Here is a 26,127-nt window from a genome sequence, read left to right as displayed (position 1 = left end):
CTCGCCCATTTCCTCTGGCTCCATGCATAGATTCCCTCCCTTATCCTTCAGTGGGCCAACCCTCTCTCCAGCTACCCACTTGCTCTTTGTATGTGTATAAAAAGCCTTGAGATTCTCCTTAATCTTGCTAGCCAGTGCTTTTTCATGACCCGTTTTTCCCCTTCTTACTCCTTGCTTAAGTTTCTTTCTACTTTCCTTGTATTCCACACTTGCTTCATGTGTTCCCAGCTTCCTAGCTTTGAAAAATGATTTCTTTTTCTCTTTGACTAGGCTCATAATATCTCTTATTATCCAAAGTTCCCAAAACTTGCCATACTTATCCTTCATTCTTACAGGAATGTGCCGGTCCTGAATCCCTATGAACTTTACATTGAAAGCCTCCCACATACCAGATGTTGATTTGCCCTCAAACGTCTGCCCCCAATCCACATTCCTCAGTTTCCCCCTAATATTGTTGTAATTAGCGTTCCCCCAGTTTAGCGCCTTGACTTGAGGACTACACTTATCTTTATCCATCAGTACCTTAAAGCTTATTGAATTGTGGTCACTGTTCCTGAACTGACATATTGACCACCTGGCCGGGTTCAATCCCCAGTACCTCAAAGAGTGGGAGATTCATTCTGAAAATACTGCCCAGAAAAACAGCGGGAGTTACTCTTGTTTTCATGCGAATGGGGAACTAGAATTTTTTTGGGAGAATCCTGGCCATTAATTGGAAGAGATAAAGTTGATTGAGTGAAAGTATTCTGCTGATTAGTGAGCCTGGAATTAGGGGGACATGGTCTAAAAATTAAAGGTAACATTTCAGAGTGAAATTCGGAAACATTTTTGTATGCAAAAAAGTTTGAAGTGGTAAAAGTTTGAAATTCACTTCTACAATTGGCAATTAATGCTAGACTTACTTAATTTTAAAACTGAGGTTGGTAGCTTTTTACTAGCCAAAGATGTTAAGGGATATAGATTACATGGAGATAGATCATCGACCAGTCGTAACCTCATTGAATGGAGTAGCAGATTTTAAGGTTGAATGGCTTACTCCTGTTCCCATCTCCTTATGTCACCAGAATCCATAAAATCCCTAGTGTGCAGAAGAAGGCCATTCAGCCCATTGAGTTTGCACCAATAGCTGAAAGAGCATCTTACGCAGGTCCACCTCTCCATCCTATCCCTGTAAGCTTTTACTGTGGCTAATCCCTCTAACCTATACATCTTTGGATTGTGGGTGGAAACTGGAGTACACATTGGAAACCCATGCAAATAGGAAGAAAACATATAAATTCTACACAGTCACTCAAAGGTGGAATCAAACCCGCATGCTGGCGCAGTGAGGCAGCATTGCTAATCACTGTGTCATCCCCTATATGTGCTAAAATATCCAATAGTGACACATGCCAATATTCATGAAACCATATACATCATGCATTTGAAAATGGCCCAAAATTAAATTAATCATTATCTATCACCACGAAGAACAAGGAGGCAGTCACATGGGAACACCACCACCGTGTTCCTCCCCAGGGTATACATTATCCTATCTTGGAATGATATTGTAATTTCTTCATGTTGTTGGGTCAAAATGTTAGATTTTTCCTCTTGGCAGTATGTTGGGTGCACTTATACCACACAAACTGCGACAGTTGAAGAGGTAGATCAATACAACTGCTCAAGCCAATCAAGGATGGACAATAAGGGTCGGCCTTGCAAGAATCTCTTATATCTCATGAATGAAAATTACTTGAATTTGTTCTCCTTCCCTGGAAATGACAGACAACATGCGATCATAATCCTTTGGATGGAAAGCCACTCTGTTAACATTATCGAAGATTCCTGCTAAATGAGCCTGCATGCAGAAAATAGAAAAGAAATGTGATATCACTGATGAAGTAAAACTCAATCACATTCGACTCAATCACAGTTACAATGTGTCATCATACTGGGCTCACTTGGCATGTGCTGAAACCCAATTATACCAAAAAGTTAAATGTTCACAGAATATCATTTAACAAAGCCAAAGAAATATACCAGGCAGAAGGGAGACATGAAACAAATTGGTGGTGATTTTTTGTGGAGGTTCTCTTAAACATTTCATGCCGTTCAAGCCACCCCAATTAAGTTGAGGCTTTTCTTATAACAATTACTTCGTATCTCTGCCATCATAACGGTGAATGCTGTTTGTCTTTAGTGATTTAAACTTAATTTATTAGTCACAGCTAAGATTTACATTAGCACTACAATGAAGTTATCGAGAAATTCCCCTAGTCGCCACCTGTTCGGGTCAATGCACTTAACCAATGCATCTTTCAGAATATGGGAGGAAACCAGAGCACCTGGAGGAAACCCATACCTACACGGGGAGAACATACAACTCCACACAGACAGTCACCCAAGCTGGGAATCGAACCCGAGTCCCTGGCATTATGAGGCAGCAGTGCTAACCACTGTGCCAGTGTGTCGTCCTATCATTTACTAACCGACTGATCAGGGAAGCTTGCCAGGCAAGTTAAATCATTTTTAACAATTGGCACTCTGGTTATAAAATTCTCCTTTCTATCTGTCTGTGGTGTATGGAATGGCAAGCTTTGAGCACTCTCCCACCGGGTTTTTTTGATTTGATTTATTATTGTCACATGTATTAATGTACAGTGAAAAGTATTGTTCTTTTGCACATGATAAGACAAAGCATACCGTTCATAGAGAAGGAAACGAGAAAGTGCAGAATGTGGTGTTCCAGTCATAGTTAGGGTATAGAGAAAGATCAACTTAATGCAAGGTAAGTCCATTCAAAAGTCTGATGGCAACAAGGAAGAAGCTGTTTTTGAGTCAGTTGGCTCGTAACCTCAGATTTTTGTATCTTTTTACCGAAGGAAGAAGATAGAAGAGAATATGCCCAGGGTGCGTGGGGTCCTTGATTATACTGACTGCTTTTCCGAGGCAGCGGGAAGTGTAAAGAGTGTCAATGGATGGGAAGCTGGTTTGAGTGATGGACTGGGCTTCATTCATGATGCTTTGTAGTTTCTTGCAGTCTTGGACAGAGCAGGAACCATACCAAGCTGTGATAAAACCAGAAAGAATGCTTTCTATGGTGCATCTGTAGAAGTTGTGAGAATTGTAGCAGATATTTCCTGAGAACAGTCACCTGAGAAAGTAGTAGTGTTGGTGGACTTTCTTAACTATAACATGGAGGGACCGGGACACGTTGTTAGTGATCCGGACACCTAAAAACCTGAAGCTCTCGACCATTTTTACTTTGTCCCCATTGATGTAGACAGGGACATGCCTTCCACTATGCTGAAAGCTTTTCCCAGCTGAATTTGAGCTGATAAAGCTTAGAACACAGCCAGAGCTTCAGGAGAGAAAGGAAAGTTCAGGAAAGGAATTGAAAGAGAAAGACAGAGAAAAAAGTTGCAGCTCTAAAAATTGGAAATGGAGTTAGCAGCTCAAAGGCAGACAGAGCGAGAGACCAGGCAGTGGGAAGCATGAGCAAAAAATACTCTCTACCGGTGCCTATTTTCCTACCCTGAGACCAATCCCTGAATCCTTAAGTACATTACTTTCATTCCTAAATTGGAAGAAAGTGACATAGAACCATTTTGCACCATTTTTGAGAAAGTAGCAGCACAGCTAAAATGGCCATCTGATATCTGGACTTTTTTGAAATTCCAGAGCAGCTATCAGAGAAAGCCAAGGTAGTCTACTCCATGCTGACTCCTGATGTGCCAACTAATTATGAACAAACCGGGGATGCCATCATTGGTATCTATGAGTTAATCCCAGAAGCATACAAAGATACTAACTACAGCTCAGCTTTTAACACCATTATTCTGATGAGATTTAAGAACATAAGAAATAGGAGCAGGAGTAGGCCAACTAGCCCTTCGAGCCTGCCCCGCCATTCAATAAGATCATGGCTGATCTGTCGTGGCTCAGTTCCACATTCCCGCCCTCTCCCCATAACCCTTAATCCCCTCTCTCATCAAAAACCCATCAACCCGCGTCTTAAAAATATTTAGCGAGGCAGCCTCCACCACTTCAACGGGCAGAGAATTCCAGAGATTCACCACCCTATGAGTGAAGAAGTTCCTCCTCGACTCTGTTCTAAACCGCCCCCCCTTTATCTTGAGGCTATGCCCCCTAGTCCTACTATCCTTTCTGAGCGGGAAGAGTCTCTCCACCTCTATCCTATCCATCCCATTCATCATCTTATACATCTCAATGAGATCTCCCCTCATTCTTCTAAACTCTAACGAGTACAAGCCTAATCTATTCAGCCTCTCCTCATAGCTCAACCCCCTCAACTCCGGCATCAGCCTAGTAAACCTCCTCTGCACTCCCTCCAAGGCCAAAATATCCTTGCGTAAGTACGGCGCCCAAAACTGCACACAGTACTCCAGCTGCGGCCTCACCAATGCCCTATACAGCCGCAGCAAGACCTCCCTACTTTTATATTCAATCCCCCTCGCGATGAAGGCCAGCATCCCATTCGCCTTCCTGACCACCTGCTGCACCTGCAAGCTGGGTTTTTGCGACTCATGCACAAGGACCCCGAGGTCCCTCTGCACTGTCGCCTGCTGCAGTTTTTCGCCACGTAAGTAATAGTCCTTCCTACCATTCTTCCTACCAAAGTGGACCACCTCGCACTTGCCAACATTAAATTCCATTTGCCCAGCCTATCTAGATCCTTTTGTAGACTCTCCCCACCCTCCGCACAATTTGCCTTTCCACCAATTTTGGTGTCATCAGCAAATTTCGACACCATACACTCGGTTCCCTCCTCCAGATCATCTATATAAATGGTAAATAGCTGAGGCCCCAGCACCGACCCCTGGGGCACTCCACTGGTCATCAACTGCCAATCCGAATAGCACCCATTGACCCCCACTCTCTGCCTCCTATTTGACAACCAGTCCTCTATCCACGCTAACACCCTACCCCCAACTCCATGTCCCCTGACCTTCTGCAATAACCTCTTGTGAGGTACCTTGTCAAATTTATTTCCAAGCTCTGTGGCCTGGGGCTTGGCTCCTCCCTCTGCAACTGGATCCTAGACTTCCTAACCCACACACCACAGTTAGTAAGGATAGGCAATGATACCTCTTCCAAGATCATCCTCAATACTGGTGACCTAAACGGCTGTGTCCTCAGCCCCTTACTATACTCCTATACACCTTTGACTGTGTGGCCAAATTCCCCTCAAACTTGATTTTCAAGTTTGCTGATGATGTCACCATTGTGGGTCAGATCTTAAACAATGACGAGACAGAGTACAGGTACGAGATGGAGAATCTGGTGAACTGGTGCGACGACAATAATCTCTCCCTCAGTGTCAACAAAAGGAAGAAGATAGCCATCAATTTCAGGAAGTGTAATGGAGGACATGCCTCTGTCTACATCAATGGGGTGAAGTAGAAAGGGTCAAGAGTTTCAAGTTAGGTGTCCAGATCGCCAACAACCTATCCTGGATCCCCCCATGCGAATGCAATAGTTAAGAAATCCCATAACTCTACTTTCATAAGAATTAGGAATAGGCCACTTGTCCCCTTGAGCCTGCTCCTTAATTCAATAGGATCATGGCTGATCTGATTTCAACCCCACTTTCCTGCCTACTTCTGAGAACCTTTAACACTCTTGTTTATCAAGTATCCATCTAGCTCTGCCTTAAAAATATCTGAAGACTTTTTTCCCACTGTCTTTTGTGGAAGAGAGTTCTAAAGACTCTCAACTCTGAGAGGAAAAATCTCAGCTTCACCAGCTTAAATGAATGACCCCTTATTTTTAAACAATGAACTCTAGTCCCAGATTCTCCAACGAGAGGAAATATTCTCTCCACATCCACCCTGTCAATTCCCCTCAGTATTTTGAAAGTTTTGATCAAGTTGCCTCTTATTCTTCTAAATTCATGGATACAAACAAAACCTCTCCAACCTTTCCTCATAGGACAACCCACCCACCCCTGGAATCATAGAACCTATGGCACGGAGACAGGCCCTTTGGCCCAAATTGGTCCATGCTGACTAAAAAGCCCATCTAAGCTAACCCCATTTGCCTGCATATGGCCCAAATCCCTCTAAACTTTTGCTATTCCTATTCTGTCTAAACCTTTCCTATTCATGTATCTGTCCAAATGCCTTTTAAGTGTTGTCGATGTCCTTGCCTCAACCACTTCCTCCAGCCGCTCATTCCACATACTTCCACCCTCCGTGTAAAATTGTTGCTCCTCAGGTTCCCATTACTTCTTTTCCCTTTTAACTTAAGTCTATGCAGTCTAGTTCTTGGTTCCCCTACTCTGGGAAAAAGACTGAGTGCATTCACACTATCCATGGCTTTCATGATCTTATGTACCTCGATAAGATCACCCCTCAGTCTGCTTTGCTCCAAAGAAAAATGTCCCATCCTGTCCAATCTCTACTGCTGCCTCACAGCGCCAGGGATCCAGGTTTGATTTCTGACTTGGGTCACTCTCTGTGCAGAGTCTGAACGTTTTCCCCGTGTATTTCCTCCAGGTATCTTGTTTCTTCCCACATTCTGAAAGATGTGCTGGGTAAGCGCATGCTAAATTTTCCTTCAGTTACCCGAACAGGCACTGGAGTGCGGCGACACACAGTGGAAAATCATGTCTCACAAATTTGATTGAGATTTTTGAAGGGGTAATCAAGAAGGTCAATGAGGGCAGTGCAGTTGATGTTGTCTACATGGACTTTAGCAAGGCCTTTGACAAGGTACCGCATGGTAGGTTGTTGCATAAAGTCAAATTTCACGGGATCCAGGGCAAAGTAGCTAAATGGATACACAGTTGGCTTGATGACAGAATAAGAAGTCTCACAACACTAGGTTAAAGTCCAACAGGTTTATTTGGTAGCAAAAGCCACTAGCTTTCGGAGCGCTGCTTCTTCAGCAGCTAAGTGGGAGTTCTATACACAAACAGGGCATATAAAGACACAAACTCAGTTTACAAAATAATGGTTGAAAATAAAGACAGTGCTGGGTCTACTGTCATTTGTCATTTATATTAATGATTTGGATGAGAATATAGGAGGCATGTTTAGTAAATTTGCAGATGACACCAAGATTGGTGGCATTGTGGACAATGAAGAAGGTTATCTCGGATTGCAACAGGATCTTGATCAATTGGGCCAAGGGGCTGATGAATGGCATGTGGAGTTTAATTTCAATAAATGCGAGGTGGTGCGTTTTGGTAGATTGAACCAGGGCAGGACTTGCTCAGTTAATGGTAGGGCGTTGGGGCAAAGTTACAGAATAAAGAGATCTAGGGGTACATGTTCATAGCTCCTTGAAAGTGGAGTCACAGGTGGACAGAATGGTGAAGAAGGCATTCAGCATGCTTGGTTTCATCGATCAGAACATTGAACACAGGAGTTGGGGCATCTTGGTGAAGTTGTACTAGACATTGGTAAGGCCATATTTGGAATACTGTGTGCAGTTCTGGTCACCCTATTATAGAAAGGATATTATTAAACTAGAAAGAGTGCAGAAAAGATTTACTAGGATGCTATCGAGACTTGATGGTTTGAGTTAAAAGGAAGGGCTGGATAGACTGGGACTTTATTCTCTGGAACGTAGAAGGCTGAAGAATGAACTTATAGAGGTCTATAAAATAATGAGGGGCACAGATCAACTAGATAGTCAATATATTTTCCCAAAGATAGCGGAGCCTAAAACTAGAGGGCAGAGGTTTAAGGTGAGAGGGGAGAGTTACAAAAGTGTCCAGAGGGACAATTTCTTCACAAAGACAGTGGTGAGTGTCTGGAACAAGCTGCCAGAGTACAGGCAGGTACAATTTTGTGTTTTAAAAAGCATTTAGACAGTTACATGGGTAAGATGGGTATAGAGGGATGTGGGCCAAATATGGGCAATTGGGATTAGCTTAGAGGTTTAAAACAAAAGGACAAGTTGCGTCGAAGGACCTGTTTCCATGCTGTAAAAATCTATGACTCTATGATTCTTATGAGTCTGCTGTTCTTGTTCTTCTTGGTAGTAGAAGTCATAAGTTATGATAGTGTTGCTGAAGGAAACTTGGCAAGTGTGAATCTTACAGATGCTACTCCCACCAGGAACGATGACTTTTTAAAATTAATTTATGGGACATGGTTGTCACTGGCTGCCCAGCATTTATTCCCTATCCCTAGTTGCCATTGAGAAGGTGGTGATGATCTGCCTTCTTGAATTGCTGCAGTCCATGTTCTGTGCATTGACTCACAATGCCATTAGGGAAGGAATTCCAGGATTTTGACCCAGCAACTGTGAAGGGATTGCAATATATTTCCAAGTCAGGATGATGAGTGGCTTGGGGGGGAACTTGCAGGGGTGGTGTTCCCATTTATCTGCTGCCCTCGTCCTTCTAGATGGATCAAGTGCGGGCAATTCGGATTAGCTTACGGTTTAAAAATAGGGTGGCGTGAACAAGTTGGGCCGAAGGGCCTGTTTCCATGCTGTAAACCTCGATGACTCTATGACATGGGGATTTTCACAGTAACTTCATTACAGTGTTAATGTAAACCTACTTTTGACACTAATAAATAAACTTTAAATTTTAAACTATAACTCCTTGTAGATCTCTTCTGCACTCTCTCCAGTTTAATAACATCTTTCCTATGGTGATCAAAACTGTACACAATTGTCCAGGTGCGGCCTCCCCAGTATCCTGTACAATTGCAACATAACTTTCAACTTCTATACTCAATGTCCTGTCTGATGAAGGCCAGCATGCCAAAAGCCTTCTTCACTGCCCTATCTACCTGTGACACTACATTTAGAGAACCGTACATCTGAACTCCAAGGTACCTCTGTTCCATGATACTCCCTAAGGCCCTATCGTTCACTGTGAAAATTCTACCTTAATTTGACTTTCTAAAGTGCAACACCTTTGTTTTGATTTGATTTATTATTGTCACATTTATTAACATACAATGAAAAGTATTGTTTCTTGCATGCTATGCAGACAAAGCATACCATTCATAGAGAAGGAAACGAGACCGTGCAGAATGTAGTGTTACAGTCATAGCTAGCGTATAGAGAAAGATCAACTTAATGCAAGGCAAGTCTATTCAAAAGTCTGACAGCAACAGGGAAGAAAAAAGTGTTCTTGAGTCAGTTGGTATGTGAGCTCAGAATTTTGTATCTTTTTCCCAACAGAAGATGGTGGAAGAGAAAATGTCTGGGATGGTTTCCTTGATCGTGCTGGCTGCCTTGCCGAGGCAGTGGGAAGTGTAGACAGTCAAGGGATGGCAAGCTGGTTCGCGTGATGGATTGGGCTACATTCATAACCTTTTGTAGTTCCTTGCGGTCTTGGGCAGAACAGGAACCATACCAAGCTGTGATACAATTAGAAAGATTGTTTTTTATGGTGCATCTGTAAAAGTTGTTGAGAGTCACAGCTGACATGCCACATTTCCTTTGTCTCCTGAGAAAGTAGAGGCGTTGGTGGGCTTTCTTAACTATAGTATCGAAATGGGGAGACCAGGAAAAGTTGTTGGTGATCTGGACACCTAAAAACTTGAAGCTTTTGACCATTTCTACTTCACCCCTGTTGATGTAGGCAGGGGCATATTCTCCTTTACGCTTCCTGAAGACAATGACAATCTCATTCATCTTGTTGACATTGAGGGAACAATTATTGTTGCCGCATGAGTTCACCAGATTCTTCATCTCATTTCTGTAGTCTGTCTCATCATTGTTTGAGATCCGACGCACTACGGTAGTGTCGTTAGCAAACTTGAAAATCAAGTTGGAGAGGAATTTGGCCACACAGTCATAGGTGTAAAGGGTATAGTAGAGGCCTGAGAACACAGCCTTGTGGGGCACCAGTGTTGAAGATGATCATGGAGGAGGTGTTGTTGCCTTTCCTTACTGATTGTGGTCTGTGAGTTTGAAAATTCAGGAACTAGTCGCAGAGGGTGGTGCCAAGGCCCAGGCCATGGAGTTTGGAGATGAGTTTCGTAGGAATAACAGTGCTGAAGACTGAGCTGTAGTCAATAAATAGGAGTCTGACATAGGTGTCTTTGTTATCTAGGGTTCCAGGGTTGAGTGCAGGGCCCGGGAGATGGTGTCTGCTATGGACCTGTTGTGGCAGTAGGCAAACTGTAGTCGATCCAGATAGTCTGGGAGGCTGGAATTGATTCATGCCATGACTAGCCTTTCGAAACACTTCATAATATGCAAAAATGCAACATCTCACACTTACCTGTATTGATCTCTATTTTTGGCCCATTTCCCAGCAAGGAATATCATCAGCAATTCTGCAACAGTTACACAGAGACCTATAACTATGAAAAGCTGAAGCAAATGGCCTTCAGCCAGTGGGTTTGCTTTTTAACATCACAGTGTACCTACAAGGGTTGTAAAATGAGATAGAAACAGAATCTAGAAGCAGGAGTAGGCCATTTGGCCCTTAGAACCTGGTCCACCATTCATTTTGATCACGGTTGATCATCAAATTCAATATCCTGGTCTCCCCTTCTCCCCATATCCATTGATCCCTTTAACCCCAAGAGCTGTATCTAATTTCTTCTTGAAATCATGCAACATGTGGCCTCAGCTACAGATATTGGTGAAAAAATTTGAACACGATTAACCCTTAATCCTAAGATATATTTCACAGCACACTTCAAAAATAACTCAAAATAACTGTTTTCCATAGAACAGTGCAGAAAGAGGCCCTTCGGCCCATCAAGTCTGCACTGAACACAATCCCACCCAGGCCCTACCCCCATATACCTACATATTATACCCACTAATCGCCTCCAACCTCTGCTACCCTGGACACTAAGGGGCAATTTCTTAGCAGTTTAGCTCAGTTGTTTGCATGGCTAGTTCATGATACAAAACAACGCCAACATTGCGGGTTCAATTTCCGTAGTAGAACATAGAACATAGAACATTACAGCGCAGAACAGGCCCTTCAGCCCACGATGTTGCGCCGACCAGTTTTTTAAAAAAAAACACTGACCCACTAATCTAAACCAATCCCTTTTCATCCATAAACCTATCCACAGATCTCTTAAACGCCCCCAAACTAGGCGCATTTACAACCGCAGCAGGCAGGGCATTCCAATCCCTCACCACCCTCTGGGTAAAGAACCTACCCCTGACATCCGTCCTATAACTACCCCCCCTTAATTTAAAGCCATGCCCCCTCGTGCTAGCATTCTCCATCCGAGGAAAAAGGCTATCACTATCCACCCTATCTAAACCTCTAATCATCTTATATGTTTCAATAAGATCCCCTCTTAGCCTCCTTCTTTCCAGCGAAAACAACCCCAAATCCCTCAGTCTCTCCTCATAGGATCTCCCCTCCATACCAGGCAACATCCTGGTAAACCTCCTCTGCACCCTCTCCAAAGCCTCAACGTCCTTCCTGTAATGTGGGGACCAGAACTGCACACAGTACTCCAAGTGCGGCCGCACCAGAGTTGTGTACAGTTGCAACATGACGCTGCGACTCCTAAATTCAATGCCCCTACCAATAAACGCCAAGACACTGTATGCCTTCTTAACAACCTTATCTACTTGATTCCCAACTTTCAGGGATCTATGTACACATACACCTAGATCCCTCTGCTCCTCCACACTATTCAAAGTCCTCCCGTTAGCCCTATACTCAACACATCTGTTACTCCTACCGAAATGAATTACTTCACACTTCTCTGCATTAAACTCCATCCGCCACCTCTCGGCCCAGCTCTGCAACCTGTCTAAGTCACCCTGCAAACTATGACACCCTTCCTCACAATCTACCACACCTCCGACTTTGGTGTCATCAGCAAACTTACTAATCCACCCAACTATACCCTCATCCAGATCACTAATAAAAATTACAAACAGCAGTGGCCCCAAAACAGATCCCTGAGACACACCACTTGTAACCGAACTCCATGACGAATATTCACCATCAACCACCACCCTCTGTCTCCTATCTGCTAGCCAATTCCTGATCCAAGTACCTAGATTACCCCCAATCCCATACATCTGCATTTTCTGCAGAAGCCCACCATGGTGAACCTTATCAAACGCCTTACTAAAATCCATATACACCACGTCAACTGCCTTACCCCTATCCACCTCTTTGGTCACATTCTCAAAGAACTCAATAAGGTTAGTAAGGCACGACCTACCTGCTACAAAACCATGCTGACTGTCTCTAATCAATTCATTACTCTCCAAATAACTATAAATCCTATCCCTAATAATTCTTTCTAAAACCTTGCCCACAACAGAAGTGAGACTCACCGGTCTATAATTCCCAGGGAAGTCTCTGTTCCCCTTCTTAAACAATGGGACAACATTCGCTGTCCTCCAATCTTCCGGTACTATACCAGAGACCAACGATGACCTGAAGATCAGAGCCAGAGGCTCTGCAATCACCTCTCTAGCCTCCCAGAGAATCCTAGGGTAAATTCTGTCCGGACCAGGGGACTTATCTATTTTCAAGCCCTCTAGAATATCCAGCACATCCCCGGTATCAACTGCAATACTTTCTATTTTACACCCCTGCACCACAGTGTCCTCCTCAGCTACATTCACGTCCCCCTGCGTGAACACCGAAGAGAAATATTGGTTCAATGCCTCTCCAATCTCTTCCGGTTCCACACACAACTTCCCTCTACTGTCTGTAACTGGCCCTAATCTTGCCCTAACCAACCTTCTGTTCTTGACATACCTATAGAACGCCTTAGGATTCTCCTTAATCCTATCAGCCAAAGTCATCTCATGTCCTCTTTTAGCCCTTCTTAACTCCCTCTTCAACTCCCTCCTAGCCAATCTAAAGCTTTCTAATGCACTACCTGAGCCCTCAAGCCTCATCCGAACATAAGCCTCCTTTTTCTTCCTAACCAACGAATCAACTTTTTTAGTACACCACGGTTCCCTAGCCCTACCAAATCCTCCTTGCCTGACAGGGACATACCTATCACAGACCCGCAGTAGCTGCTCCTTGAAAAAATTCCACATTTCGGACGTTCCCAGCCCCTGTAATCTCCTAGTCCAACCTATGCTTCCTAATTCTCTCCTAATACCCTCATAATTACCCTTCCCCCAGCTAAAACTACTGACCCGAGGTTCATGCCTATCCCTTTCCATCACTAAGGTGAACGTAACCGAATTGTGGTCACTATCACCGAAATGCACACCAACTTCCAAGTCTAGCACCTGGTCTGGCTCATTACCCAGCACCAAATCCAATATAGCCTCACCTCTAGTTGGCCTATCTACATACTGAGTCAAAAAACCTTCCTGCACACTTTGAACAAAAACTGACCCCTCTAACGAGCTAGAGCTATAGCAATTCCAATCAATATTAGTAAAGTTAAAGTCCCCCATGACAATTACCCTATTACTTTCACTCCTAACCAGGATCGTCTCCGCAATCCTTTCCTCAACCTCTCTAGAACTTTTTGGAGGTCTATAAAAGACTCCCAGCAGGGTGACCTCTCCTCTCCTATTTCTAATCTCCGCCCATACTACCTCAACAGACAAGTGCACTAAAAGAGTTGAGTCGATGGTTAAAAAGAAAAAGGAGGCTTATGTTCGGATGAGATTGGAGGGCTCAGATAGTGCACTAGAAAGCTTTAGATTGGCTAGGAGGGAGTTGAAGAGTGAGTTGAGAAGGGCTAAAAGAGGACATGAGAAGACTTTGGCTGATAGGATTAAGGAGAATCCTAAGGCGTTCTATAAGTATGTCAAGAACAGAAGGTTGGTCAGGGCAAGATTAGGGCCAGTTACAGACAGCAGGGGGAAGTTGTGTGTGGAACCGGAGGAGATTGGAGAAGTATTGAACCAATATTTCTCTTCGGTGTTCACGCAGGGGGACATGAATATAGCTGAGGAGGACATTGGGTTGCAGGGGTGTAAAATAGACAGTATTACGGTTGATAAAGAGGATGTGCTGGAAATTCTTGAGGGGCTGAAAATAGATAAGTCCCCTGGTCTGGATGGGATCTACCCTAGGATTCTCTGGGAGGCTAGAGAGGTGATTGCAGAGCCTCTGGCTCAGATCTTCAGGTCGTCATTGGTCTCTGGTGTAGTCCCGGAGGATTGGAGGATAGCGAATGTTGTCCCATTGTTTAAGAAGGGGAACAGAGACTTTGCCGGGAATTATAGACCGGTGAGTCTTACTTCTGTTGTGGGCAAGGTTTTAGAAAAAATTATTAGGGATAGGATTTATAGTTATTTGGAGTGTAATGAATTGATTAGAAATAGTCAGCATGGTTTTGTAGCAGGTAGGTCGTGCCTTACTAACCTTATTGAGTTTTTTGAGAAGGTGACCAAAGAGGTGGATGGGGGTAAGGCAGTTGACGTGGTATACATGGATTTTAGTAAGGCGTTCGATAAGGTTCACCATGGTAGGCTTCTGCAGAAAATGCAGATGTATGGGATTGTGGGTAATCTAGGAAGTTGGATCAGGAATTGGCTATCAGATAGGAGACAGAGGGTGGTGGTGGATGGTAAATATTCATCATGGAGTGCAGTTACGAGTGGTGTGCCTCAGGGATCTGTTTTGGGGCCACTGTTGTTTGTAATTTTTATTAATGATCTGGATGAGGGTATAGTTGGGTGGATTAGTAAATTTGCTGATGACACCAAAGTTGGAGGTGTGGTAGATTGTGAGGAAGGGTGTCATAGTCTGCAGGGAGACTTAGATAGGTTGCAGAGCTGGGCCGAGAGGTGGCGGATGGAATTTAATGCGGAGAAGTGTGAGGTAATTCACTTTGGTAGGAGCAACAGATGTGTCGAGTATAGGGCTAACGGGAGGACTTTGAATAGTGTGGATGAACAGAGGGATCTAGGTGTGTGTGTACATAGATCCCTGAAAGTTGGGAATCAAGTAGATAAGGTTGTCAAGAAGGCGTACGGTGTCTTGGCGTTTATTGGTAGGGGGATTGAATTTAGGAGTCGCAGTGTAATGTTGCAACTGTACACTACTCTAGTGCGGCCGCACTTGGAGTACTGTGTGCAGTTCTGGTCCCCGCATTACAAGAAGGATGTGGAGGCGTTGGAGAGGGTGCAGAGGAGGTTTACTAGGATGTTGCCTGGTATGGTGGGGAGGTCCTATGAGGAGAGACTGAGGGATCTAGGGTTGTTTTCGTTGGAAAGAAGGCGGCTAAGAGGGGATCTTATTGAAACATATAAGATGATTAGAGGTTTAGATAGGGTGGATAGTGATAGCCTTTTTCCTCGGATGGAGAAAGCTAGCACGAGGGGGCATGGCTTTAAATTAAGGGGGGGTAGCTACAGGACGGATGTCAGGGGTAGGTTCTTTACCCAGCGGGTGGTGAGGGATTGGAATGCCCTGCCTGCTGCAGTTGTAAATGCGTCTAGTTTGGGGGCGTTTAAGAGATCTCTGGATAGGTTTATGGACGAAAAGGGATTGGTATAGGCTAGTGGGTCATTGTTTTTGTAACTGGTCGGCGCAACATCGTGGGCCGAAGGGCCTGTTCTGCGCTGTAATGTTCTATGTTCTATGTTCTATGTTCTAAGTCCTCATCAAACTTCCTCTCTGACACTGTGATGCAGTCCTTGACCAATAATGCTACCCCACCCCCCCTCTACCTCCTTCCCTACTCCGACTAAAGCATTTGTACCCCGGGACCTGCAACATCCATTCCTGACCCTGCTCTATCCATGTCTCTGAAATGGCCACAACATCGAAGTCCCAGGTACTGATCCACGCTGCAAGTTCATCCACTTTATTGCGAATACTCCTCGCATTAAAGTATACGCATTTCAAACCCTGCTCCGCCCCACCCCCACAATGCCGTGCATTGCAGTCCCCATCTATGCCCCCCTCACTTTCACCCCCTCTACTCAGGATCCCTCCACCACCATTACGAACATTTGGAGAGGTTTGACATGATCAGGAATAGTCAGCATGGATTTGTCAAGGGCAGGTCGTGCCTTACAAGCCTAGTTGAGTTCTTCGATAATGTGACTGAACACATTGACGAAGGAAGTGCCGTGGACGTAGTGTACATGGACTTCAGCAAGGCGTTTGATAAGGTCCCCCATGCAAGACTTCTTGAGAAGGTGAGAGGGCATGGGATCCAAGGACCTTTGGCCTTGTGGATCCAGAACTGGCTTGCCTGCAGAAGGCAGAGAGTGGTTGTGGATGGGGCTTTTTCTGAATGGAGGTCAGTCACCAGCGGAGTGCCTCAAGGATCTGTTCTGGGACCCTTGTTGTTTGTCATTTTCATAAATGACCTGGATGAGGAAGTGGAGGGATGGGTAAGTAAGTTCGCTGATGACACGAAGGTTGGTGGTGTTGTGGATGATCTGGAAGGATGGCAAAAGTTGCAGCAGGACATAGATAGGATGCAGGACTGGGCGGAGAAGTGGCAGATGGACTTCAACGCGGATAAATGTGTAGTCGTCCATTTTGGCAGAACCAACGGGATGAACGAGTACACTATCAAGGGCAGAAGTCTGAGTAGTGTTGAGGAGCAGAAGGATCTTGGGGTCCGGGTCCACAGGACTCTTAAATCGGCCTCGCAGGTGGAGGAGGTGGTCAAGAAGGCGTATGGTGTACTGGCCTTCATTAATCGAGGGATTGAGTTTAGGAGTCGGGAGGTAATGCTGCAACTTTATAAGACCCTTGTCAGGCCTCATTTGGAGTATTGTGCGCAGTTCTGGTCACCTCACTATAGGGAGGATGTAGAAGCTATTGAAAGGGTGCAGAGGAGATTTACAAGGATGTTGCCTGGACTGGGAGGCATGCCTTATGAAGTTAGGTTGAAGGAGCTGGGACTCTTTTCCCTGGAGAGACGAAGGTTGAGAGGTGACCTGATAGAAGTTTACAAAATGTTGAGAGGAATAGATAGGGTGGACTCTCAGAGGCTATTTCCCCGGTTTGAAATGGTCGCTACGAGAGGACACAGATTTAAGGTGCGGGGAGGGAGGTTCAGAAGTGATGTTAGGGGTAAGTTTTTCACTCAGAGGGTGGTGAGTGAATGGAATCGGCTGCCGTCAGTGGTGGTGGAGGCGAACTCGCTGGGGTCTTTTAAAAGACTTCTGGATGAGTATATGGGGTTTAATGAGATTGAGGGTTATAGATAGGTCTGTAGGTTGGTAGGTGATGATGTGATCGGCGCAACTTGTGGGCCGAAGGGCCTGTTTGTGCTGTAGTGTTCTATGTTCTATGTTCTAACCCACCCCCCCTCTGAATCAGTTTAAACCACTCCGCATAGCCTTCACAAATTTACCCCCCAGGATATTTGTTCCCCTCTGGTTCAGGTGTAAACCACCACTCTTATAGAGGTCCCACCTTCCCCAGAATGAGCCCCAATTGCTCAAGTACTTGAACCCCTCCCTCCTGCACCATCCCCTCAGCCACAAGTTCAAACTTTCCCTCTCTCTATTCCTCTCTAAACTATCCCGTGGCACAGGCAAGAGTCCAGAGATAACCACTCTGTCTGTCTTGGCCTTTAGTTTCCACCCCAACTCCATGAATCTCTGCTTAATATCCCCTTCCCTTAGCCTCCCTATGTCATGTGTCCCCACATGAATTATAACTTGGGGTTGATCTCCCTCTCCCCTAAGAGTCTTGAATATCCTCTCTGATACATCCCGGACCCCAGCCCCTGGTAGGCAACACACCAGCCCTGAGTCCCTACCATTACTACCGACTCTCCTATCCGTCCCCTTAACTGTGGAGTCCCCAATCACGAGGCCCAATCTTTTGCATCCCCTAACCACCTGAGCTTTTACAATAGGCTCACCCCCAGAGACCTGCTCCCTTTGGCTATCCCCAGTTGATTCCTCCTCAACTGTAGCCTCCAGGACCGAAAACCTATTTTGGAGGGGAACAGCCCCAGGGGATTGACCCCCCACTTGCTTCTTTCCCCTCCTCTTGGCAGTGACCCAAGACTGATTTCTAGGAGTGACTATCTCCTTATAACTCCTATCAATGTCCACCTCTGCCTCCCGAATTATGCGGAGTTCCTCTAATTCCACCTCCAGCTCCTTTACACGCTCCTCCAGAAGCTTCAATCTAACACACTTCTTACAAGTAAAATCCCCTGAAACACTACTGGAGTCCCTCACCACATACATCCCACAGGAGATGCAGCACACTGCCTGAACTGCCATCCCTGAAACAATTACCAGCAGAAAAAAAACAAAAAAAAACTTTCCCACACTTATAATTTAGGTTAGAGGAGGCGGGAGGGTGGGATTCTCTACCAGTGTAGAGAATCGGGTATCCTCTCAGCGCTAATTTATAGGATTAGGGGCTCAAGAAAAAAAAACTACAACTACCGGTAAGCGTCCTAGTGACGACTTCCGGTTTCTAACTAATTTAAAAAAAAACCGCCGAAGAAACTCGCGACTTAAACTAGAAATAAACAGTTAAACAAAATAAACAGAAAAAATGCACCTTTCTTGCTGCCTCTTCACACGCCCAAAAATCGCTGCCTCTGGATACTGCTCCTCAGGAACAATGAGGCCAGTTCACGGAGGTAAGTGCTTATAAACCCGAAAAAAAAACTACAACTACCGGTAAGCGTCCTAGTGACGACTTCCGGTTTCTAACTAATTTAAAAAAACCGCCGAAAAAACTCGCGACTTAAACTAGAAATAAACAGTTAAACAAAATAAACAGAAAAAATGCACCTTTCTTGCTGCCTCTTCACACGCCCAAAAATCGCTGCGTCTGGATACTGCTCCTCAGGAACAATTAGTGGCTGAGGTAGTGGCTGAGTTTATTCATTAAGGCCCTACCTTCTCAACCTTGTCCCTTGCCTGAGGTATGGGATCCTCAGGTTAAATCTCCACAAGTCAGCTCTCCCCCTCAAAGGGAAGAGCAGCCTTTGGTCATCTGGGACTATGGTGGCTTTACCTTTTATATAGTCACAGGTAGTTAATACTTTCTGTTAATGGAACAGAAGACTGTAGAGACATTCTTAACAGATATGTTCTTTAATCAAAACAATCCCAACATCTGGTTCCATAAAATTCCGCCAATTTAATGAGAGGGCACAGATTTAAAGTTATTTGCAAAAGAAATAGATGTGATGTGAAAATAATATTTTTCATACTGCGAGTGGTTCGGGTCTCGAATGCTCTGCCTGAAAGTATGGTAAAGGCAGATTCAATCAAGATAAGAAGTCTCACAAAACCAGGTTGAAGTCCAACAGGCTTATTTGGTAGCATGAACTTTTGGAGTACTGCCCCTTCGTCAGGTGCCACCAAATAAATCTGTTGAGCTTTAACCCGGTGTTGTGAGACTTTTTACTGTGTTACCCCAGTCCAACACTGGCAACTCCACATCAGGTTCAATCAAGGTATTTAAGACGGTTTCAGGTGAGTATTTGAATAGAAATAATGTACAAGAGGGTAGCAAAAATGCAGGGGGCACTAAATCATGATGCTTGTTTAGAGAGCTGATGCAGACACAATGGGCCAAATGGCCTCCTTCTGAAGCATAACAATTCTGTGATTCTGCTTTGATGGAATTTTAACTCAATCTCTGAGCTCACTACAACAAAAACAGAAAATACTGCAGAAACTCAGCAGGTCTGACAGCATCTGTGAAGTGAGAATAGAGCCAACGTTTTAGTCATCAGAGCTGTCATTCAGACTCGAAAACTTGGCTCTATTCTCTCCACAGATGCTGTCAGACCTACTGAGATTCTCCAGCATTTTCTGTTTTTGTTTCAGATTCCAGCATCCACAGCATTTTGCCTTTATCTCGGAGTTCACTAGTTCAGCAGCAAACATTTTTATTCAATAATAATGAGAAATAGTTATTTAAGACATTGAACAATGCCAAATTAATATTTTGTACAGCAGAATTAATTCTGATTGCTAAGTTTCATACTTCAATTTCTGAACTTTTCCTTGGCAAACATAAAGGAGCTTCAAGTGTTCCATAGAACATACCATAAGAACTAAAAGCAGGAGTAGGCCATTCAATAAGATCATGGCTGATCTCTTTGTGGACTCAGCTCCATCATAGCCCTTAATTCCTTTACTGTTCAAAAATTTATCTATCCTTGCCTTAAAAACATTTAATGCGGTTGCCTCAACTGCTTCAATGGGCAGGGAATTCCACAGATTCACAACTCTTTGTGTGAAGAAGTTCCTCCTCAACTCAGTTAAATCTGCTCCCCCTTATTTTGAGGCCATGTCCCCTAGTTGTAGTTTCACCTGCCAGTGGAAATAACTTCCCTGCTTCTATCTTATCTATTCCCTTCATAATCTTATATGTTTCTATAAGATATCTCCTCATTCTTCTGAATTGCAATGAATTTTGCCTCAGTCTACTCGGGTTCTCCTCATAAGCCAACCCTCTCAACTCTGGAATCAACCTAGTGAATCTCCTCTGCACCTCCTCCAGTGCCAGTATATCCTTTCTCAAGTAAGGAGAACAAAACTATACACAGTAGTCCAGGTGTGGCCTCATCAGCACCTTAAAAAACTGTAACATAACCTCACTGTTTTTAAACTCCATCCCTCTAGCAATGAAGGACAAAATTTCATTTGCCTTCTTAATTATCTGCTGCAGCTGCAAACCCACTCCTTGTGATTGTTGCACAAGGACACCCAGGTCCCTCTGCACATCTTAGTCTGCCACTCAACTGGGTGTCATCTGTGAATTTTGACACACTACACTCGGTCCCCAACTCCAAATCATCTATGTAAATCATAAACAATTGCGGTCCCAACACAGATCTCTGAGGCACACTACTAGTCACTAATTGCCAACCAGAAAAGCACCCATTTACCCCCACTTTTAGCTTTCTGTTAGTTAACTAATCCTCTATCCATGCTAATATATTACCCGTAGCAGCATGCAACTTTATCTCACGTAGCAGTCTTTGTGCGGCACCTTGTCAAATGCCTTCTGGAAATCCAGACACACCACATCCACAAGTTCTCCATTGTCCATTGCGCATATCACGTTCTCAAAGAATTCCACCAAATTAGTCAAACATGACCTGCCCTTCATGAACCCACGCTGCGTCTTACCAATTTATATCCAGATTTCTTGCTATTTCTTCGTTGATGATAGATGGAAGCATTTTCCCTACTACAGAAGTTAAGCCAACGGCCTATAATTACCTGCCTTTTGTCTACCTCCTTTTTTAAACAGTGGTGTCATATTTGCTATTTTGCAATCTGCAGGAACCACCCGGGAATCCAGCGAATTTTGGTAAATTACCATTAGTGCATTTGTTATTTCCTCCAGCATCTCTTTTAGTACCCTGAGATGCATTTCATCAGGGCCTGGAGACTTGTTTACCTTTAGCCCCATTAGCTTGCCAAACACTATCTCTTTCATAATAATGATAGTTTCTAAGTCCTCTCCTGCCATAGCCTTCCTGTCATCAAGTTTTGGCATGTTATTTGTATATTACATTGTGAAGACGGACACAAAATTCAATGCCTCAGCCTTTCTTCATTTCCTCTAAAGGACCAAGTTTAGCCACTCTTTTTTGTTTTATATATTTGTAGAAACCTTTGCTATCTGTTTATATTCTGAGCTAGTTTACTCTCATAATCCATTTTACTTTTCTTTATTGCTTATTTTGTGGCTTTCTGTTGACCTTTAAAGATTTCACAATCCTCCCAATACTTTCTTGTTACAGATAACAATATTAATTATTTTAACATTTAATTTTATTTCTTCAGTTTTTTAGGTTTGCAAACACATATTAAAAGCTACTCAAACAAACCTGGATGGTGTGTGAGTCACTGGCCTGTCCAAGGATCTCCAGTAAAGTTGGGTCTGATACAAAGAAGAATCTAGGGAATAACAACCTTTTCTTTTCTAAATATCTGTCAAAAATAAGAAGATTAAAACACATTAACATATTTATAATACCAATTTCCTATATCCAATTTTCCTGTGGTAATGTTTTTCCTTATGACTGTTGTGGGAAATTTACCACTTTGGACTCAGACTTGGATGTTTCAACAATACAGTTTTATTTTGGACAAAGCTTTGGGAGAAAGTACTGGTACTCCACAGTACTCAGCATCTACCTTCTCAACTACACAATGGTAGTTGATCATTTTTATACCTTTTAGACAATAGGCAGTATGGACGTTGGCCGTTAACACATCATTACAAGCAGACAGGTATGGACATGGACAGTTAACATATCATTGTTCATAGAATGGATACATTTATGCAGTTATGTCTCCTATCAATGGCTGGTTTCGAGCTATACATTCAGTGGCTGATCTTGTTACATTTATGTATTTATGTCCCCATCTGTGGCTGACATTATCACGTTCATTGTTCTGTGTTCACAGAGAGACAGCAGTGCTAACCACTGTGCCGGCTCCAGTTGCTCATGGCTTCTTCCAGTTATCCACTATGTACCTGTGCAGCATTGCCCAGTCAGTGACGCACAAGTAAACACCAGGAAATAACAAATGCTCAGTTCAGCAGAGTGCACAATTTTTTCCAATCGGCCTGGATTCAGTTGGGACTTTCAGTAATCTCAGATTTTGCCCAGCGCAGGGTAAAATTTGATTGCACGTGATCTTAGGAGCTCCCTGGCAGCAGCCAGCTACATTCATAAATAGAAAAGAATTCCTCTCTCTGAATGCACAATCTATTGATCACAGAAGATAAATCCAGAATGCTTATGCTCATATGATGCAATCAGGCAAGAATTAGGGAGCATAAAATGGGAACAGAAACTGTCAGGTAAGGGCATAAACGAAAAGTGGATCTTGCTCAAGGAACAAATACTGCGTGTCCTTGACGGGTATGTCCCTGTCAGGCAGTGAGGAAATGGCTGAGTGAGGGAAACATGGTTCACAAAGGTGGTTGAATGTCTTGTCAAGGATATGTCAATGTTATGGATAACATTGGAATAGTTTAGGTTAGAGGGTCATTAGATTGGTTCCACTGGTCATCGAGGGCCGAAGGGCCTGAAGTGTGCAGTAATGTTCTATGTTCTAAGAGGAAAAAGGAAGCGTATGTAAGGATGAGAAAACAAGGTTCAGTTGGGTCACTTGAGGGTTACAAGGTAGCTAGGAATGAGTTAATAAAAGAGCTTAGGAAGCTAGGAGGGTGCATGAGAAGTCCTTGACGGGTCGGATAAAAGAAAACCCCAAGGCTTTTTACTCTTACGTGAGAAATAAAAGAATGACCAGGGTGAGGTTAGGGCCAGTCAAGGATAGAAGTTGAAACTTGTGCATGGAGTCAGAAGAGATAGGTGAGGCGTTAAATGAATGCTTTGAAGAAAAGTCTTCACTAAGGAGAGGGGCCATGGTTTTGAGGATAAGAGTGTGAGAGAGGCTGATAGGATGGAGGAGGGAGGAGGGAGATGTTCTGAGGGAAGATGTATTAGCAATTTTGAAAATTTTGAGGGTCAATACGTCCCCTGGGTCTGATGGGATAAATCCTAGGATACTTTGGGAGGCAAGGGATGAGATTGCAGAGCCTTTAGCTTTATCTTTGGGTCCTCACTGTCCACAGGGATTGTGCCAGAGGACTGGAGAGTGGTGAATGTTGTTCCTCTCTTCGAGAGGAAATAGGAATGACACTGGTAATTATAGGCCAGTTAGTCTTACTTCGGTAGTCAGTAAGTTAATGGAAAAGATCCTGAGGGGTAAGATTTATGACCATTTGGAAAGATGCAGCTTAATCTGGGATAGTCAGCACAGTTTCATGAGGGGTAAGTCTTGCCTTACAAATTTGATTGAATTCTTTGAGGAGGTAACTAAGAGTGTAGGCGAAGGTAGAGCAGTTGATGTCGTGTACATGGATTTTAGTAAGGTAATTGATAAGGTAGGCTCATGGTAGGCTCATGATGAAAGTAAGGAGGTGTGGGATAGAAGGAAATTTGGCCAATTGGATAAGTAACTGGCTATCTCATAGAAAACAGAGGGTGGTGGTGGAGGGAAAATTTTCAGATTGGAGGCCAGTTACCAACGGTGTACCAGGGATCAGTGCTGGGTCCTCTGCTATTTGTGATTTTTATCAATGACTTGGAAGAGGGGCATGAAGGGTGGGTTAGTAAATTTGCAAATGACACCAAGATTGGTGGAGTAGTGGGTGAGATGGAGGGCTGTTGTAGGCTGCAAAGAGACATGGATAGGATGCAGAACTGGGCTGAAAAGTGGCAGATGGAGTGTAACATTTACAAGTGTGAGGTGATTCATTTTTGGAGGACAAACTTGAATGCAGATTACAGGGTCAATGGCAGGGTTCTGAGGAATGCGCAGGAACAGTGAAATTTTGAGGTTCATATCCACAGATCTCTGAAGGTTGCCACTCAAGTGGATAGAGTTGTGAAGAAGGCTTATAGTGTATTGGTGTTTATTTACAGGGGGTTTGAGTTTAAGAGCCGTGGGGTTATACTACAACTATACTAGACCTTGGTGGGAGCATATTTGGAATGTTGTGTGCAGTTCTGGTCACCTCACTATAAGAAGGATGTGGAAGCATTGGAGAGTGCAGAGGAGATTTACCAGGATGCTGCCTGGTTTGGAGGGTACGTCTTATGAGGAAAGGTTGAGGGAGCTGGGGCTTTTCTCTTTTCAGAGAGGAGGAGGATGAGAGGTGACTTAATAGAAGTCTATAAGATGATGTAGGGGATAAATTGAGTGGATATTCAGAGACTGTTTCCTCAGGTGAATGTAGCTGTTACTAGAGGGCATAACTATAAGGTCCTTGGTGGGAGACATAGGAGGGATGTCCGAGGTAGATTCTTTACTCAGAGACTTGTTGGGGTGTGGAATGCACTGCCTGCTGTGATAGTGGAGTCGGACACTTTAGGAACTTTCAAGCAGTTATTGGATGGGCACATGGAGCATACCAGAACGGTAGGGAGTGAGATAGCTTGATCTTGGGTTTGGACATAGCTCGGCACAATATCGAGGGCCAAATGGCCTGTACTGTGCTGTACTGTTCTATGTTCTATGTACCCAGCCAGCACTCAAGAAAGCCAAAATTCTTACCCACTCCCAGGTTCTTCAGGTTTGTTGGTTTGACCCTTTGCATGTGCCAAACTATGCTAAAATGCAGATCCCTTGCACTAAATGCACATAGTAGTACTTGAACAGCACTGAATTCTCTCACAATCTAGGCACATAGAAGTGTGATTTCACCCATACCCTCACAAAGTCCATGGGGTGATCTTACCAAAAAGATTCAAAGGGCAAATGAGCGCAAAAGTGGGAGAAATTTGCATTGCTTTTTGGTGACTTAAAAATTGAATCTCAACTTAGTCAAAGAAATGAGGCAAAACTTAAAAACAATGATTAGGGGGAGTGGACAGGGTCTAAATCACCCAAAAGCCAGCAGAGGGCACAGAAATCTGTCAAAGGCTCCGGTTCTACCAGTGAGACCATCACATCTGGCCCCTGTTGATAGGGACCTCACTGGAGAGAACCTTCCCCAACAAGGCCACCAAGGCAAGTGAGGCCAAACGATAGCATCCCAAAGTCACTAATAATATTTAGAGTGCAGTTAGATATGATTTAAATTTTAAGATCAAGCTTGTGCTCTTTTCAGGTGTGAGGTTGATCTTGCCAAATGATGGATATTTGGTCCCAGTAAGATTGCAAGAGGCAAGAAATTGTGCCCAACCTGATTTCTCGGTTCTCTTGCCTTACTGGTTTGCCCCACCCATCAGTCCGCAGAGTACAATGGTAAGATCCACCTCCCTGCCCCGCCCTGCCATCCCCCATCGTGTGTTAGGTAATTTGGAAGCAATATCAAAGTTAACCTCAGGAGGGATGCTCTTATTTCACCCTTACACCTAATCAGAAAGAGAAGGCAACCTGGCAGAAAGCTCTTTCAGGCAGAGTCAGATAGATGGCTCCACAGGGTGGAGCAGGTATTTGAAACTTAGAATTCAAGTCATAGAGGTATGTTGCATGGAAACAGGCCCTTTGGTCCAACTTGTCCATGAAAACCTGGTTTCCTAAATGGAACTAAACTGAAAAGTCCCATTTGCCTGGGTTTTGCCCATTTCCCTTGAAGCATTTCCTATCCATGTTCCTGTCCAAATGTTTTTTAAATGTTGTCTACTAGCTCATTCAATATATTTCCATTCTCTGCTATTTATGCTTCAATGGGTGGTGGCACTGCTGCCTCACAATGCCAGGGATTCCAGCCTCAGGGCACTGTCTGTGTGGAGTTTGCACATTCTTCCCATG

The 26,127-nt window shown here is 44.0% G+C and overlaps 1 protein-coding gene across 1 annotated transcript in view; it reads right to left on the bottom strand.

The window, feature by feature from the left end:
- The window catches only part of LOC145345624 (dynein axonemal heavy chain 8-like), a gene marked incomplete at its 3' end in the record, with an annotated part of 1,250,971 nt that overhangs the window by 340,914 nt on the left and 883,930 nt on the right, over window positions 1–26,127 (bottom strand). The window contains exons 42-43 of the mRNA XM_080193458.1: window positions 21,681–21,783; window positions 1,736–1,840 (exon numbers count right to left, since the gene is read on the bottom strand). Coding sequence (XP_080049584.1) covers window positions 1,736–1,840; window positions 21,681–21,783 — 208 coding nt within the window. The remainder of the gene's footprint in view (window positions 1–1,735; window positions 1,841–21,680; window positions 21,784–26,127) is intronic.

This window comes from Carcharhinus amblyrhynchos, chromosome 7 (assembly GCF_965287045.1).
Source record: "Carcharhinus amblyrhynchos chromosome 7, sCarAmb.v2.hapA, whole genome shotgun sequence".
NCBI lineage: Eukaryota > Metazoa > Chordata > Chondrichthyes > Carcharhiniformes > Carcharhinidae > Carcharhinus > Carcharhinus amblyrhynchos.
The sequence above is the reverse complement of the archived record's forward strand: the minus strand, read 5'-3'. Positions and strand labels throughout refer to the sequence as shown.